The 16,844-nt window shown below is 40.8% G+C and overlaps 1 protein-coding gene and 2 pseudogenes across 4 annotated transcripts in view; all 3 read right to left on the reverse strand.

The window, feature by feature from the left end:
• The window catches only part of NFX1 (nuclear transcription factor, X-box binding 1), a 59,347-nt gene that overhangs the window by 2,255 nt on the left and 40,248 nt on the right, over positions 1 to 16,844 (reverse strand). For 3 of the 4 annotated variants that reach the window (XM_006916062.3, XM_015592668.2, XM_015592670.2), the window contains exons 15-24: positions 16,198 to 16,277; positions 13,518 to 13,748; positions 12,701 to 12,774; positions 11,817 to 11,918; positions 11,227 to 11,268; positions 6,493 to 6,591; positions 5,835 to 5,901; positions 4,506 to 4,651; positions 3,673 to 3,777; positions 695 to 2,590 (exon numbers count right to left, since the gene is read on the reverse strand). In XM_006916062.3, the coding sequence (XP_006916124.1) occupies positions 2,518 to 2,590; positions 3,673 to 3,777; positions 4,506 to 4,651; positions 5,835 to 5,901; positions 6,493 to 6,591; positions 11,227 to 11,268; positions 11,817 to 11,918; positions 12,701 to 12,774; positions 13,518 to 13,748; positions 16,198 to 16,277 (1,019 nt within the window). In that variant the 3' untranslated portion in view covers positions 695 to 2,517. Of the gene's footprint in view, positions 1 to 694; positions 2,591 to 3,672; positions 3,778 to 4,505; positions 4,652 to 5,834; positions 5,902 to 6,492; positions 6,592 to 11,226; positions 11,269 to 11,816; positions 11,919 to 12,700; positions 12,775 to 13,517; positions 13,749 to 16,197; positions 16,278 to 16,844 lie in introns of those variants that run through there. The other variant, XM_015592669.2, reaches the window with a different exon arrangement.
• Positions 10,948 to 11,066, reverse strand: LOC112483149 (annotated as a pseudogene).
• On the reverse strand, positions 13,979 to 14,097 carry LOC112483183 (annotated as a pseudogene).

Below are 16,844 nucleotides of genomic sequence, written 5' to 3' on the forward strand. Positions count from 1 at the left end.
GCATCTATACAATAAGTTACTATAACTGAGTCGTGCTCACTCACTTGTGTATCGTCTGTGGCTTTCATGCTACAATGGCAAAGTTGCTGCAACTGAAACTAACGCTCACAAAGCCTGAAATATTTACTAGCTGGCCTTTTACAGAAAATGTTTGGTGACTCCTGCTCTTGATCATAAATCCAGCCAAGCCGCTCTCTCCTTAGGATACTTTAGTGGCTCCCCGTGGCTCTCCATAACCTGACCTGTCTACCTCTCTTGCTTTATCATGTGTCCCTCCAGTTGTTTGTCCACTCTGAACAGTCCCTTCCTCAAACCCAATACAGACCATGCCCCCAGGCTTGTCTTACACCCTTGACTTTCACTTGGTATGTCTATGGCCATGCCACCCTGAACAAGCCCGATCTTGTATGATCTCGGAAGCTAAGCAGGGTCGAACCTGGTTAGTACTTGGATGAGACCAGGTGCTGTAGATGTAAAAAATAAAAAAATAAGGGATTGTAAACTGACAAGGTCCTTGCAATCTATGAGGTCAACCAAGGGTTGCCTCGCCTAAAACAAACAAACAAAAATAAATGACACTCTGTGATCTCCAGACTCAGCTCAAATGCTTCCTCTCCTGCTTCCCTTCCCCATCCAGAGATCCTTCCCCGCAGTGCGAGCTAACCCAGTCTCGACATCACAAAAAAACTCCTCATATGGTTCTTCAGCTTTTAATAACAGACTAATGGCCTATTTGTGCCAGACTAACCAATTCCATTATATTCAGGTATGCATCCCCAACTGGATTACTAACTAAAGAAGAGGCCAAATCTGCTCCTCACAGCCCTAGCACAAGGTAGGTGCTAGGTAGGCACATAAGCATTCACCTGAAGAGGGCTTCTTAGCATTCTAACCTTTTACTTCGCTAGTATTATTGGAGAAAGATGCTTATATATTTTCCAGATATCAAGTATCATTTTTATAAACTTTCGGCACAGAGATCAGGTACCTCTACGTATGTTATCTCATTTAATCATCACAACAACCCTGGAGAGGTTAGTGATACCTCCATTCCAACAAACAGCAAGTTATGTGGCAGAGCTGGAATCTGAAATCAGGTTTCTTGCCTCCTGCTGATTCTGAGATGCTCTCAAGTTCTCAATGTACAGTTCAGCCACTAAACTCTGCCTGAAAGATATAACAGACGCTCGTGGGCTTCCTCTTGGGTGTGGGGCCATGATCCTGTGCTAAATGATTTGGCCCAGATAAGGTGGTTTTGTAGATTTTCATATCTGCCCTCCAATTGCTTGTTCTGACTGCTGTACTTGACGCCTTTTAAGGCAGATTGTCTGGGTCAGAACCAAAGGGTAGCCCTGCTCTGTGAAAATTAAGTGCTGGTTTTGTGATGTCATTTCTCAAATCTATTGCTCTGGGGCTTATGGCTTGTTCTGGAGAAGGAAGTTGTTGGTAGTCTGGTCTCTATGCTGGAGGGGTGCCAATGCAGAGGGCCAAACTAATATAACTGTTGATGCACCTGCCTTAAAGGAGGCTGAAGAATGTCTTCAGTGGGCTGCTGGGATGAGCCCTGGACTGTCCACATACTTTTTTGAATATTCAAACAGAAGTCTAGCACTCAGAGACAGAGCCAATACGGCTGCTGCAGGCCTGGGAGAAAGCAATACAGGAAAGGCAGGTCCACCTGAGACTCTTTCTCAACCAAAGAGAAGGCATTGGGGATACACTGGTCATACATAGAGGCCACAGTGTGGACATGACAAGAGGAGCTTGCTCTACGTCCTGCCATCACGGTGGATAGCTAAAGTGACTGCCACTAGACAGGGTTAGGGATGTGGTATGAGGCTCCCCCTGGACTCCAGAAAATGGAATTCGGTAAAGCTACCAGATTCCTCTGCTAGGTCTACAACTAGTGGTACTGAGAACCACTAAAATAAGTTCAGCTAGACCTATGAGAGTTTTTGGCAAAAGACTCAGATAAGATAGCTGGATTTAATACAACACATGTGCTTCCGGATAAGGTGTACCAATTCAACGTTTGGTATTTCAGGCTAAGAAGTTCGCTTGTGTCTTTCCAAAGATTGTGATCAGTCTGGATTAAGAAAGCGAGGCGCATCTGATGTTGCAGGCATTTTCGGGAAGAGAATGGATAACTGATATAAGTGAGGCTATGACTAAGTGCCATTAAACTGGTTTCAGGCCAAATTCTGGTTTGTCCAAATCAAGTCCAATGTTTCCCTAACCCTCTGAGCAATCACAGCGAAGGTGTAAGGATACTCTGCAAATACATGACCGAATCACTAGTGACATTGAAGTCAAGATCTGGCTGTACTGAGACACTGCATTCAGATGGATTAGAGAACAGGGGATTTCTGACACATTCATGCTTTGGATGTATCAGTACAAGACAGTATGTGAGGCTAGGAGTCCACCAGGCAGTTGGGAATAAGCATGATTTATCTGCTGGCAAATGAGTCTCTGCCCCACCTAATCATTCTTTCATATAAGCGCATCTTGAGCTTCTCAGTCCTGGACATCAAAGTAGTCTATTACAGGCTCCTTGGCTATTTTCTGTAAATTACTGCTCCCAGGATTCCTGAAAAGCAAACAAAGAATGATTCATCTTTTCTTTTTGGGGGAAACAGATTCAGGTCTTCAGAAAGTTAAGGATAGGCTCATTTCCCATTTGTGAAGCTTTGATAAGATAGAAGAGTCTACATAAACAGAACTGTTGAAATTTGGTGATGGGAACACAGGGGTTCTATTCTTTCTATGATATAGTTTTTCCATGATATAGTTTTATACAAAAATAAAGCAAGCTAAGGGGGAGAAAAAGACAGCATGGCATAAATAGGCCAATGACTCCACATGGTTATGTCTAGGTGATACTGGGCATGGCTGTGGAATAATGTGTGGAATACCCCACCTGTTCTCAAAAGCACTGCCTGTACAAACAGGCAATCAGTGCTGACCAGCATCCAGGCCACCTGCCTCCCAGGGGTGGCTGGAGCTGACACTGGGGCCCCAGATGCTCCCAATGGGAAACACCTAGCTGTCCTGTCAAGTCCCAATATGACTATGACCCTCACGGTGACCTTTGAAACTGCCCTACCAGAGGTTTTGTGTAGGGGGTACTGTCAGGGCCTGTGTGTGGAAGGCCAGAACAGGCGTAGGGAACCCTCTGGGTTTCACAGCAACTTTCAGCAATGTTGTCTTGTGACAGGAGGGCATCTGGCTCCGCTCCTGACAAGGGAGAGGAGGAGAAGGAAGGACAATGCTCCTTTCCTGCTCCCATCTAAGAAAACACCTGGCAGACTTGCTGCTGCTTGCCAACGTGGTTTTCTTTTCTCTTTAAATCATGAATATATGCTTTTGTTGTAAAAATGACTCAAACCATATGGAAGTAGGGCAAAACATGAGAGTCTCCCTCTTTACTGCCAGCTCCCCCCATCAATCCCAGTTCTCCCTGGAGGGAGGGTGGGCATTACAAACAACAAATTGGGACCCTCTGGTATGACAAATGTGTTTGACATCCAGTCAAACCTTACATATTTGAATACGGCACCTCGAGGCCAGGCCTGAGGGGCCACCAATGGCTGGTGCAGCCCAGGATAGTTCAGCTCTGCTGGCTTCTCTGAACAGACAGGGCCCTTTGGAAAGCAGCTGAAGAATCCTTACTTGTCTGTCTGATGTCTGTGATGAGGAATTGGTGGTGGAGGCCGTGATTGCATTTCCTTTTCAAGCACACCTGTCAGTGTGGTAGGAGGACAAATGGACTTCCCTCTGATAAAAGTCAGAACACAAAGTATTGAAAAGTGAGAATTATTTGTAGAGAAAGGCAGACGGCTAAAAATCTAGTCTGTGACTTTGGCAGTATGGTGCGACTGAGCACTCTCTGACATGACCTGTCTCTGCTCAGGCATGGTCACCTTCATTTAATCCTCATCCCTTCCACCCACCTCTGCTGGGCCTGTTACCCACTTCTTCTCATTTTGCACTCAAGTTTTTCTTGTTGGGAAGTTTTTGCTACTCCCTCAGGTTCTGACAGTGATCCTAGGTTCTCCCTGTCCCCTCCTGTCTCACATTACTGCCTCAGTCTTTTCTGATGGCAAACATGTTTACAGCAGATGCCTTGAGTCACGGTCCAGAATTCTTTGTTTTCATCATGCCAGGACAGAAGGGAAAAAAGGACAGACGTGATGAACAGGCACCCAACCCAGGCCTTCAGGGTCTATTCCCTCTGCCCGAGGAATGCTGCCTCCAGTGATTGATATAGGTCTGGGCAGACACGAGGCTTCCATTCTTTAGGTGTGTCTGTCCTGTGGACTGAGGCATGGGCTTTGTTCTCTGGTTTGGACTTTTAGATTATCTCAGAATGGCTGTGCCAAAAGCAGATTTTCCAACTACTCTTCCAGGAGAGAAAGTAAGGGAAGCAAATATTGACAGATCTTGCTTCCCAGGTCCAGGTTGTCCCACTGAGCAGTTCTTTTGTGATGACAAGATCAACCCACCTGACTGCAGTGACTACGACGTTGCGCTTTGGTTCACTGTCATAGCTCATGCTCTCTAGGCCGTACACTTGGGCCAGGTCATGGATAAGCCTCCGGTGGTCTCTGTTCATAGGAGGGAAGAAGTGGCTCTTCTTACTATTCTTTCCCTGTATTGAGGGAATAGAGACTGATAAAATCATTCTGAAAACAGTATGCTTACAAAAGTCCTTCCCCCGCCACTGGAACAGCCTGGGTCAATAGAGAAATGGCTGAGTTGTAGAGGCCCACAGTATGTATAGCATTTTACTACCTGCCAAGCAAGCCAAGGAGTTTAGGAGGTGGCAGGCTGATGCACTTTATCTATTCTATGAGCCACACAGTAGCAGCTGGCCAGGGTGAGGGACAAAGGGTAAGTGAACTGAGACTTAGACAGTGTAATGGTTCCTCTTGAGGGAACTTGTAACTGGGGAGTGAGTGATATTTCCAAGAAAAGGCTAAATAAATTGAAGACTTATAAAACAAGAAAATCTCACTTCCTATTAAAGTAACATTCTACACTAAAAATCATGAGTGTGCAGATAGACACATAAGCAGAGAAATACATTTGCACAGTTTTCCTAATGGGAGAGGAACAATGATTCCATTCCCTCTTTTGTGTTAGTATCCTGCTAGGAAGTGGGAACAGAGGGAGGAAGCGAAGGGGGCAAGAAAGACGGTGGGAAGGAAACCTCTCATTAGATATGGAGCTAAAGCAGCCATCTCATCCTCACTCAGAGCCCCCACTGAATGAAGAGGGAGCCACTGAGGCTCACTGCTTCTGACTAAGACTTTGTTCCTTAAAGCTACCTTCTCGACATCCCTGGCTCCCTCCAGGACGCAGCCTCATTCTCTTGAGACTCCTGAGGGAGTCTATCTCACTACTCTTCAGCAGTCATCCAATTTTTTATCTTTACTTAAGGGTTTCTTTCTGCCTCTGGGGTAATGAAGAACCAGTAGGTCCTACTACACAATAGCCCTTCAGAGATCTGAGGGCCAAGCATATCATCCTAAGTGTCTCCACACAGTCATTCAACTATCACTACTGAACCCCCTCATCCAGTTTCTCCACCCATTCTTAGGCACCAAGCTAAGATTTTTATTTACACGTAGTTTTGATTGCAGCTATCGTTCCTGAACCAGGACATGGATTCCACCAATGTTATCATAGCTGGGCTTTGGGAAAAATAATGATCCTCAAAAGGAAGTTGAGACTTTTTCTACAACTACTCTAACACCAACAATGTTTCTGGGACTTGATTTTTTTATCAAGCTGCCTTAGAGACGTGTCAAGTTGGATGTTTTGACTTCAACCTTATTCACGGCTTCCACGAGGGCTTCCATTTCCTTCTCAATGTCACTGACAAACTTTAAGTCCTTCCTGAAATGAGAAATTGTCACAGTTAATTTCTTCTGTTCTTGCTCTTTGAGAATCTTTCCCACCCACCTTCTCTGTCTGGATAGTGCACACAATGGACAATGTGGGGAGAACAACTACAGAGGTTAGGAATTTTCAGGTAACAGAATGTCGACTGTGACTGAACAAAAGAGAAAAACGAGAAAACAGTATGAGAAAGGAGAAGACAGAAGGAGAAATAGCCACTGTAGAACCAGGAGACAGATGGAAAGTAAGAGGTGTTACTGCCTAACTAAGGATGCACGTGACTGAGACCTGGGTAACAGAAGTGGAATTTGGCCAGAGAGTCCAGCCCAAACTCCTACCATAGAGGAGCCGGCCGCCCCGCTCCCCGTCGCACCCCCCACCCCGCCCCGCCAAGTTCAATTCTTAAGCAGGATAGTTCTGAGAAAACAAGAGAAGGATTTTTATTAAACATCACATAATCTATTGTAATAGATGTATAAACTTGAACTGGCTCAATCACAGAGGAATTAAACACATTAGTTATTACATCTTAAAAGATCAAACACTCTTATAAGCCACAATTAAGAAAGCAGGCAACACATTCCATACCTGGCATCTTCTTTCAAACTGTCACTGAATTTTGATGCTGAAGAACGTACATTGAAAGGATCAGAATCATCACTGATATGAAATGCCTCTGCTAATCGCCTGAAAGTAAGCGAGAAGTATGTAAATAAAAAAGAAAGGAGGGGGAGGAAAACTATCTTATAGTAACACAAAGTGCTCACCATGTCCTAAGTTCTTTATACATTGACAATCCCAATTATTAAGGAAAGAATAACAACAACTTGGGAAAAGATATGGTATTGTATTCACAGAAGAAAATAAACAAGACAGGTCCATGTGGGTATGAGCAAGCCAGAGGTTGACATTGGGGACTTGGAATTTTTGGTAAAGAGAAGGCTGGCAGATTGAGAGCACTGGGAATGGTCAGGGGGAAATGATACATAAAGTAGATATAGAAATATTAAAATTAATATCACATTACAGAGCTAGAAAATAAAGAATTCCATTAATGACATAAACACTGCATTTTAATACATTTCCTTTAAGATTTTCCCCCCTATAATTTAAAGTAGTTGCAATCAGTGTATATAAAGCTTTGCATTTTTCTATCCTATCATTATGTGATTAGCATTTCTCATATTACTATTTGTTTTTCACATATATTGTTTTAATAATAGCTCATAATCTTCTAATTATGTGTATCCCACAATTTTCTCAACATTCTTCATTTAGGTTTCTCTAACAGTTGCCTAGTTTCTCAATATTATAAGTGACACAATTAATATCTCCGAGCAAAAAGTTTTTACGATTATTTCTCTCAAAAATGTTTCCAGGTGTGGGATTACTGGGTAGAAAGGTATGGACAGCAGACCCTTGATCATCATGGTCTAAGTGGCCACCACAACTGCCATTTATGTTTTGACCAACAGTGTATGAGTCTCATGACATCTCACCAATAACACCCAGTTACGTCTTTCTTTTCTTTTTCTTTTTTTTTTAAAGATAGATAATTCAGCTCAGCACTTAGTACAATTTTCATTTACATGAGACAGGTCTCTGGCAAACTGAATGCCCATAAGAATCTAGTTTACTGTTGTTAGATTTTCCAAATTTTCAAAGAGAAGCTTAATTTTCAAAATTTCAAGAGAATTCCTCAGGGGATAGATATCTTTTGATATTTTGATTGGTTGGCCACTAATTCAAATTTAAACACCAATAAAACATATCTGTGGGAAAATCTGCCTGCCAGTTTTTCATTTCTGCAATAAAGTATGTATTTGCAACTTCGGATGGAGTTTCCTTTTTAAAATTTGTATTTCTTTCCCTTAGGTCAGTGGATTTTTAAGAAAGTATAGTGAGAATCATTATGTTATCACTCTAAGATTGAGGAGAAATTCAAAAGGCTTTCTGAAATAGAGCCTGTTCTAATCTATAAATCACATTTACTGAGCATCTACTATGTACTAGGCTTATGCAGAGAGCTTTGTGTTTCATCCTTAATTTTACTGTATTACTCCTCACAACTATTCTGGGAGGGAAACACTATTATCATCACCATTTCCAAAGGTTTTTAAGAAAATTAAAGCGTAGAGAGGATATGTGATTTCCTCAAGGTCACATAGCTAAGTGATCTGTGAAGTGAGGATTCAAATCCAGGTAAACTGACTCTAGAGCTCTGGTTCTACCTATTATACAATACTGTCTCTCAACTACACAAAGGTCATTTCCATGTTTTGGAGACCTCTGTGTCTTCACAATAGCATCTCAGGACTATTAGTTCACATTCTGCAGCTGAGAATATTGTGACTGATGGTTCTTAAAGGGCAAGAGTTCTGGATAGTAGTTATTTACAAAGTCGCCATAAGGATCGAAGAGGTGCTGTTATCAACTGCTGAAAGTCGAACTTCAACATAAAACAGGACTATACTTTGTCTGCATTTGTCTGTTTCTGTTAAGTTTTTATCTTAAAAATTTTTCAAAGACAAGTTACAAGAATATGACAATAAACTCCTACATTCCCTTCAACATAAATTCTCCAATTGTTAACATTTTTATAGGGCTGTACCTTTTAATCAACCTTTGTTGGAACCAGAAAGTTTGCCAGTCATTGAATAAATGCCACTTAATCTGATAAAGAGTATCCTCAAATAATTTACAGCAGACACCTTTACTTACCAGTAAATTTTTAAAGCTTTCCCTGTGAGATTGGAGATAAGTTAAAAATATCTATTATTACCACCTTCCATTCAATACTGTACTGGAGGCCCTAGCCAGTGCAATAATGCAAGAAAAAAAAAAGTTAAGAACTGGAAAGAAGCAAAACTACTATTATAATAAAACTACTAATATTAGAAAAGGACATGATCATGTACATGTAAAATCTAAAAGAAGCTATTAGAAACAAGTGAATTTAGCAAGGTTGTGAACACAAGTCAACAAACATCGACTGTATTTCTATATACCAGTAAGCCTGGGAGGCATTATGGTGTAGTGGAGAGAACTTTAGTTCTGGAGCCAGTGAGACCTGGGCACAAAACTCTATACTAGTAACAAGCAATTAAAAAACTAATTTTTAAAAGTGATACAAGAAAAAAATACCAATTTTAATAGCATCAAAAAACATCAAATAGCAAGGAACAAATCTACTGAAAGATGTACAAGATCTATATATAGAAAACTATAAAATACCATTGAGAGAAATCAAAGAAGACACGAATAAATGAAAGGATACACCTTGGTCATATATTAGAAGACTCAACATTATAAAGATGTTAAATCTCCCCAAAGTGACCTATAAATTGAATATCAACTGAACCAAAAACCCAGCAAGTTTTTGATAAGCTAATTCTAAAATTTAAGTGGAAATACAAATGGCCAAGAATAGCCAAGACAATCTTGAAGAACCATGTTTGAAGAGATATACTACCAGATATTAAGGCTTGTTATAAAGGTACAATAACTAAGACAGTACGATACTAGTGCGATAGAACATAATGAGCTCAGAAACAGACTCATACATAATATAAATACTTGATTTAAAACAAAGGCGGCACTGCAGAGCACTGAAAAAAGGGTATCTTTTTAAATGGTACTGGTCAAATTAATACTCATACAGAAAGAAATCATAAACCCTCCTTATGCCACGCTCAAAAAATATCAGTCCAGGTCAACTGTAGATCTAAATGTGAAAAGTAAAACAATACAGCTTCTAGAATATCATCACGATCATCAGCTAGGTAAGTATTTCTTAAGCAGGACATAAAGAGCACTACTCACTAAGGAAAAAATTGGACTACATTAAAATTAGAAACTTCCGTTTATCAAAGGACATCATGAAAAGTGAAAAGTGAAAGTATGGAGTACAAGAAAATACAGTATATAAAACCAAAGGACTCATATTCAAAATATATAAAGTACTCCTACTAATCAATATGAAAAAGACAGACAACACAATTTAAAAAAGAGTAAAAGACTTGAATAGGCACTTCAGAAAAGAGGATATCCAAATGGCCAATAAACTTGGGAAAAGGTGTTCAACCTCACTGGTCATCAGGTAAATATAAGTTAAAGCTCAAACATTTGGCTATACATCCATGAGAATGGATTAAAATTAAAAAATCCAACAATTCCAAGTACTGACAAAAAAAGTAGAGCAACGAGAACTGTGACCTTGCTGGTAGGAATGTAATTTGGTACACCCATTCTGGACAGTTTGGCAGAATCGACTAAAGCTGAACAAATGCATACCCTATTAATCAGTAATTTTACTCTTAAGTTTACATCCAACAGAAATGAATACATATATACAGCAAAGCAAGTATATATGTTTTTACACAGTATTTGTAATTGCTCAATACTGATAACAACAAACATATCTATTAATGGTAGAAAAGAGAATTAGATTAATATAATAAAATATCATGCAGGAATGAAAATGAAAAAGTACTGCTACGTGCAACGATAGGAATGAATGTCACGAACGTAATAAAAGCCAGACAAAAATAATACAACTATATGATTTCATTATCAATATAAAGTTCAAAAACAGACAAAACTATTCTAAAGTATTAGAAGTCAGGACAGAGGTTCTATCTTTGTGGAGTACAACAGAGGGTTCTGGTAATTTTCTATTTCTTGACCTGGGTGCTATTATAACACTGTATTCACTTTGTGATGACTCACTAGTCTGCATACTTCTGATCTTCTACATTTATGTTACACTTCAACTTAAAAGTTCATTAAAAAAAATTTAAGCCTCTTATCTCCATGAGAATAAGGAAGTCTGCCAGTCACTGAATAAGTATGCTGAGGCATGGGATGTTTACACCATGCTCCAAACCACACAAGCTCATGTTTCGGAAATATGCTGAAATCATGTTAAGTGGTTTATCTCTAGACACTTCAATACTTTTATTTTTTTTAACGCGAGGCAAACCCTGGCTGACCTCACAGACAGCAAGGACCTTGTCAGCTTCAATCCTTATTTTTTCTTTTTTACGCCTACAGCACCTGGTCTTCCTAGGTGATCTCCCATCCAAGTACTAACCAGGCCCGACCCTGCTTAGCTTCTGAGATCAGATGGGATCGGGCTTGTTCGGGGTGGCATGGCCACAGATGACACTTCAATTCTTGATGATCGAATTTCTTGCCCTCCAGTAGCAGCAAAGGACTCAGAGCAGGTGTCAAGTGAGTGAATGCTTGAAGAGTTGCTCCCTCCCACTAGTTTCACAGAGCTCAAGGACAATTATTAGACAAACAGCAGTTGACGCTACTTACTTTTTCCTTTCCAAGGCTAAACACTCCTCATCACACTCCAGCCTTGAGAAGCAAATGAAAAAAATAAAGTCAGAGCACAGGTTTCAGTTTCTAAGCAGCAATAAGTTTTTAGTCAACCTTGAAACAGAGTGGACTCTGGCCAAAAGATGGCTAGATGAGGACCCTCCCAAGGACAGGTGGGCAGGACTCTGGTTTATGGGAGTCTAGGAGTCCTCAGAAGGGTCTCAGAGTGTCTCCTGCCTGCTCAGCCCCCAAAATGCTCCCAGTAACTCTCTGACAACCACAGCTCCCCCTTTCCACATAGCCGCCACTCTGCTTCTGTGTTCTCCTATGGGTTGGGCTGGACATATCTAGGCCTCTGCTTCCTCTGGCTACTGGTTGGAGTGAGGCCTGGAAAAGTCTCCTCTGGTCTTAACAATACCCTGAGTAGAATTCTTCAGATTGCATTGGGTGTGACTCATAACATCAAATGTCTGTTGAACACCTACTGTATGTGCAAGGGCTTTACTGGGGGGGATTAAGATAAATCAATGGTTCCTGCCCTCTGGAAATTAAGTCTAATAGGAGAAAGAAGGCATTTAAAATATTACCTGGCTTGGTGCATTTCCTTCTTAGTAATTAACTTGCTGATCTCCACTGAATCTCCAAGCTGCATGTCTGTTATTTTGGAGGCCATGGAAATAGCAGCCATTCTAAAGTATAAAAAAGAGAAAAGGTATTGTAGTTATACAAGAACCTTCTTATATTAGGCACATAAAAGACCTCCTTCAAGGCAAATCTACCACTTGCCAATTTGTGTGGCCTTCGAAGCCCATCTATTATAAATTATCTACATGCTTAGGTCCTAGCTCCTCAATTAGATTCTAAGCAGCTAGCTCCACAGGAAACGATGAGGTAATCCACTCCTTGGTACTCCCTTGAACATCCAGGTCAATGCCTGGCACTCAGAAGGTATTTAAACACAGCCACTCTAATATCTGCATACCTCTAAAGACCTATCTTCATGGTACATCTCTGCTTTTAATTAGAGATATATACAACCATCCATTCTTAACACATCTACCTCTATACTCAGATCACTATATGAACACACAGGTCCCAAGATTTCAGGAGGCTGCAAAGACACCTCCCAGAGCAGTCAGAAACCCCCATCCCAGGGGAGGAGCACAGGACTTGGTGGTGGGATGTTAAAGCATGCAACTTCACGACCTCTTCCCTTCTGATCCCATGGAGTAATAAGACCAAAAGGGGAGAGAGGAAGAAGGATGAAGGGAAATAAAAAGGCTATTTTACAAATTAAAGTTTGGGAAGGGAAGGTACATAAAACAGTAACTTTTCTTTGAACTAGAAAAACCAAATTTAAGAAAATTTATTTTAAAAACTTTCCAACTTTTACAAAAGTTGCAAGGATCTTATAACACATGTATACCCTTTACCTAGGTCCACCAATTGTTAACATTTAAGTAGCACTAACCTTTGATAAGTACTGGATGCTTCAGAGCAAATCATGATCTCTTTTCTTCGTCCACATTCACACTGCAGCTCGATCTGAAATAAGATTAACATAAAATGACTTTTAGCACATGGAAACCAAGTGAACAGGCAGGTTTCACTTTTAAAGCCTTTCTCAAATCAAATCATGGCAGAGAATAGAGAGTGGCTACAGGATGGAGGAAGCTAACCACACATGCAAACTGACAACATGGTAGCTGACATACTACAAGGGAAATGTCTGGTCTACAGTGCCCCAGTAGTGGGAACTACTCCTGTCCTTAATCCCACCTGAAGGGATAGGACTAAAATGGAGTTTTCACCACTGAACTAGAGGTAGACATTTGACCCAGGACCAGCTAAGACCTAACCAACTCCACCTTATCCCGCTACTTTCACCAACTCAGGGCGGCCTTGCTTAATTCTGCAGACCATGTTAGCCCCCTCTCATATGCTCTCAGAGCTCGCTCTACCAGGCTGTAACTACTCCTTCATGACACCACGGTTATAATTAACTATGAGTCATTAATATCTATCCCATCTAACTGAAGGGACCATGTGCCTCCTGTTCACTGATGTAGCCCTAGCACAACATCTTGCACAAAACAGACCATTATATTATTTAAAAGGCCATCTCGAGCTGGGCAGACAGAAATTTATATGATTTATTTCACCTTTCTCTCGTTAACTTAACTTGCAGTTCCTTGTAACCAATGACCCCTGACTAGAATGCATGCCCAGGACTTATTAGCAGTCCCAGAACCAGAGTCAAAGCTCCACCTGGAGCCAGGAATACATACCTTAGCTTTGCAAGCAGTCATGGGGCATGGTGCACTGAGGTGGCAGGGTGCCATACATGGGTGGCCACAGTCAGCTCTGGCGGTGGTGCAAGGCTGCTTACAGGCCTCATCCATGAGACATTCTCCTTTGTGACAGAGTCTCTGACACCTGTGCATCCCACATGGTAGCATGGCACTGCAGGGTAATCCGCAAGAGATATCAACCAGGTGACACGGGATGTTGCTTCGTAACTAGGAAAGACAGAAGTAGCCAAATTTTCATCTCTGTATAAAACTTGGGGCGAGTTTTAACTTCCTCATTAAATATTTCTGAACTTTTAAAAAGAGCATTTTTTTTTTAAAGTACTTTTTATCTGAAAAAATATTAGGCTGATTTTTTTTTTTAGGTGAGGCAACCCTTGGTTGACCTCACAGACTGCAAGGACTTTGTCAGCTTACAATCCCTCATTTTTTATTTTTTACGCCTGTAGCATCTGGTCTTCATAGGTGGTCTCTCATCCAAGTACTAACCAGGCCCGACCATGCTTAGCTTCCAAGATCAGATGGGATCGGGCTTGTTCAGGGTGGCATGGCCGTAGACATTAGGCTGATTTTTGTAGTCTGAAAGGTCAATTTGAAGAGAACATAAATCTGAACCTTATTAATAATGCTTGTTAGGATCCCAAAGGATTCGTGGTAGTAGCCAAGTGTGACTTGGGACATGAAATTTTCAAGGTGGGTAACAAACATATAAATCCACATCACTAGAGAGTATTTGAAAATGCTATCACCAACTGGGAGGATCAGATGATCTCTTCCCTCCTCTGCAAACAGTTGGGGCACTGAGTTGAGACAAATCCTGAAGAGTGGGGGCACTGTTGGCCCATGGTTTCAAGACTGCAGGCAGGGATGTTTTATGTAATTAAATACCCAACTCTCCTCACATCTTCCAACCCATGGTCTCCACAGCTTAAGGCAACCGTCATCTAAAAAAATTAAGAGGCAATAGGCCATGGAATGCCAACTCATTTTTTTCTTGATAAACTGCCTCCTTCTAGGATTCCTCACTTGAGGAAAAAGATGCTGGAGTTTTATTCCTGTAGAACCAAAGGTTACTCGTAATCACTCCGATTCTTTCAAAAACCCTCAAAATGAGGCATATATTTCGACTCTAGTGATACATAACTTTTACTTTTGAAGAAGCCTCCAGCTTCTAGGATATACAGGCTTCTAATGCTTTGCAATCAGTATTTTGGTAGACTGTAGTTCCCAATTGTTAAACACTTACCTACTCTACTATCAGGGAGCTGGGGATAATTTTTGCACATGCTGTGCCCTCTGTTGTCCCCTCCTCACAAGACTTGTCTATCTCCTCATTATCCTTTAGGATGTTACTTCCTCTAAGAATGCCTTCCCTGGGTAGAGGTCTCATCTATCCCCTTCAATACTGTGTACTTAGACTCCACAGGGCAGGAGCCAAAATTGCCTTGTTTATTTCTGAATCATCTAAACCCAGCCTTTACCTAGCCATTATAGGCACACAATAAATATTTGTTGAATGAAGTCTAAATAAGCCGTCAGTACAAAGATGACACATGAGTAGAGCAGTTACTCTCAGAGGAAAGGAGATTTGTGAAAGAAGAATAAATACTAAGGACTATGACTTGAGAATCACTCACAGTAAATAAGTGGAGAAAAATTTGTTTATCAAGATAAGAACACTGAAAGTATGTTGTCATAAATGTCAAGAGTGTCAGGAAATGTTGGCCAAGCATTATGAAGTAAAAAGAGGTGGTTACAAAACAATATAATCTTCATAAAATAGGACAGAGAGTGTATCACAGATGACTGATGGTCTATACACCAGAATGTTAAGAGTATTTCTTTCTGGGTAGCAGAACTATTTTCATAATTGTCTACAATGAATACGCATTTCAAAAAATAAACATTTTTAAAAGTGTTTCAAAGGGTCTATAGTCAATAGTGCCAAATATAGCTGAGAGGTATATTTCATGGTAGTGACAATGAGGAGGTGCAGGTGAGCCTGGAGGAAGGCATTTGGGCCCAGATAGAAAGCTGTATAGGGCATAGAGAGAAGGAACAGTGGCTGCTGGTGGAGAGCCCACCTCTACTCCTGGATGCTCTCACTGTAACACCTTTCCCCAGGCTAGCAGCCTCCCCCCATGCTGGTTAACCTAGAAGTTGTCTCAGAAAACAGCCCATGTTCTTAAGGCCAACTGACTTAATTTTACTTATTATAACCAGATTAAAAATGATAGAAGAATAGACTCAAAATGCTACCTATTTGACTATTTATGTGACATTCTGGAAAAGACAACACTTCTGGGACAGACAACGGATCATTGGTTGCCAGGATCTGGAGGTTGGGGTAGAATAACTATAGATGGACATAAAGGAATGCTTTTTTGGTGTAGATGAACTGTTCTACATCTTGATTGTGGTGGAGGTTACGTGATTGAATGAATGCTTTTGTCGAAACTCATAGACCTGTACACTAAAAATGGTAAATTTTATTTTATACAAACCATACCTTAATTAAAAAAAAAAGAAAGAAAGAAGTGTCAATAGCAAATCTCTGCTTCTTGGAGTATTAACTCTGAGATACGATGAGACTAACAACTCAAAGTAGTCCAGTCATAAATCTCTGGCTGGGACAATGAACACAAGAGAGAAAACTTACCTCGTGTTTGCCCATGCACCATTTCTGAGTTAGGAAAGTACAAGGGGGACACTTCTCTTCACTATGACAAGAATGATATACTGTAGAAACAGAAAAGTAAAATTAGGAATAATATTTAAATAAAGCCACCTAAACTATTATACACATTATAATGGCCTATGACATGAAACTTTTAAATGTAGGAGTACTTTAAGAAATGGTCACAGGAAAGTAAAAAGTGGCTGACTTTACATTAAAGTGTTGAAGGATGAGTATGAGTGAGAAAAAGAAACCCAACTGAGGGGGACAGACATGCCAAACAGAGCAGAAAGGGAAGCAGCTTTCTTGCCTCATTTTCTGTAGCACAATCCTACGGTCTGTCTATTCTACTCTGTCATTCTCTGGCCCTACCTTACACAGCAACTGCTCGCTTCTGCTCAGACATCTTTGTTACTCATCCATCTAACACACTTCCCCTGACTCCTTACAATTTCCTTGTTGCCTGGAAGAGGCAGTTCATCCAAACTCATCTCTACAACAAAGTCTTCCTTCTCCTATTGCACCCACCCCTAAGCATTCTTACATTCCCTGATGTTCTAGTTATTATACAAATGGCTTGCTGCCATGTTACCTGGCCCATCTTCTTTAATGGTGGTTGTGTCATGTAT

Source organism: Pteropus alecto, unplaced genomic scaffold, assembly GCF_000325575.1.
Source record: "Pteropus alecto unplaced genomic scaffold, ASM32557v1 scaffold206, whole genome shotgun sequence".
NCBI classification, from domain to species: domain Eukaryota; kingdom Metazoa; phylum Chordata; class Mammalia; order Chiroptera; family Pteropodidae; genus Pteropus; species Pteropus alecto.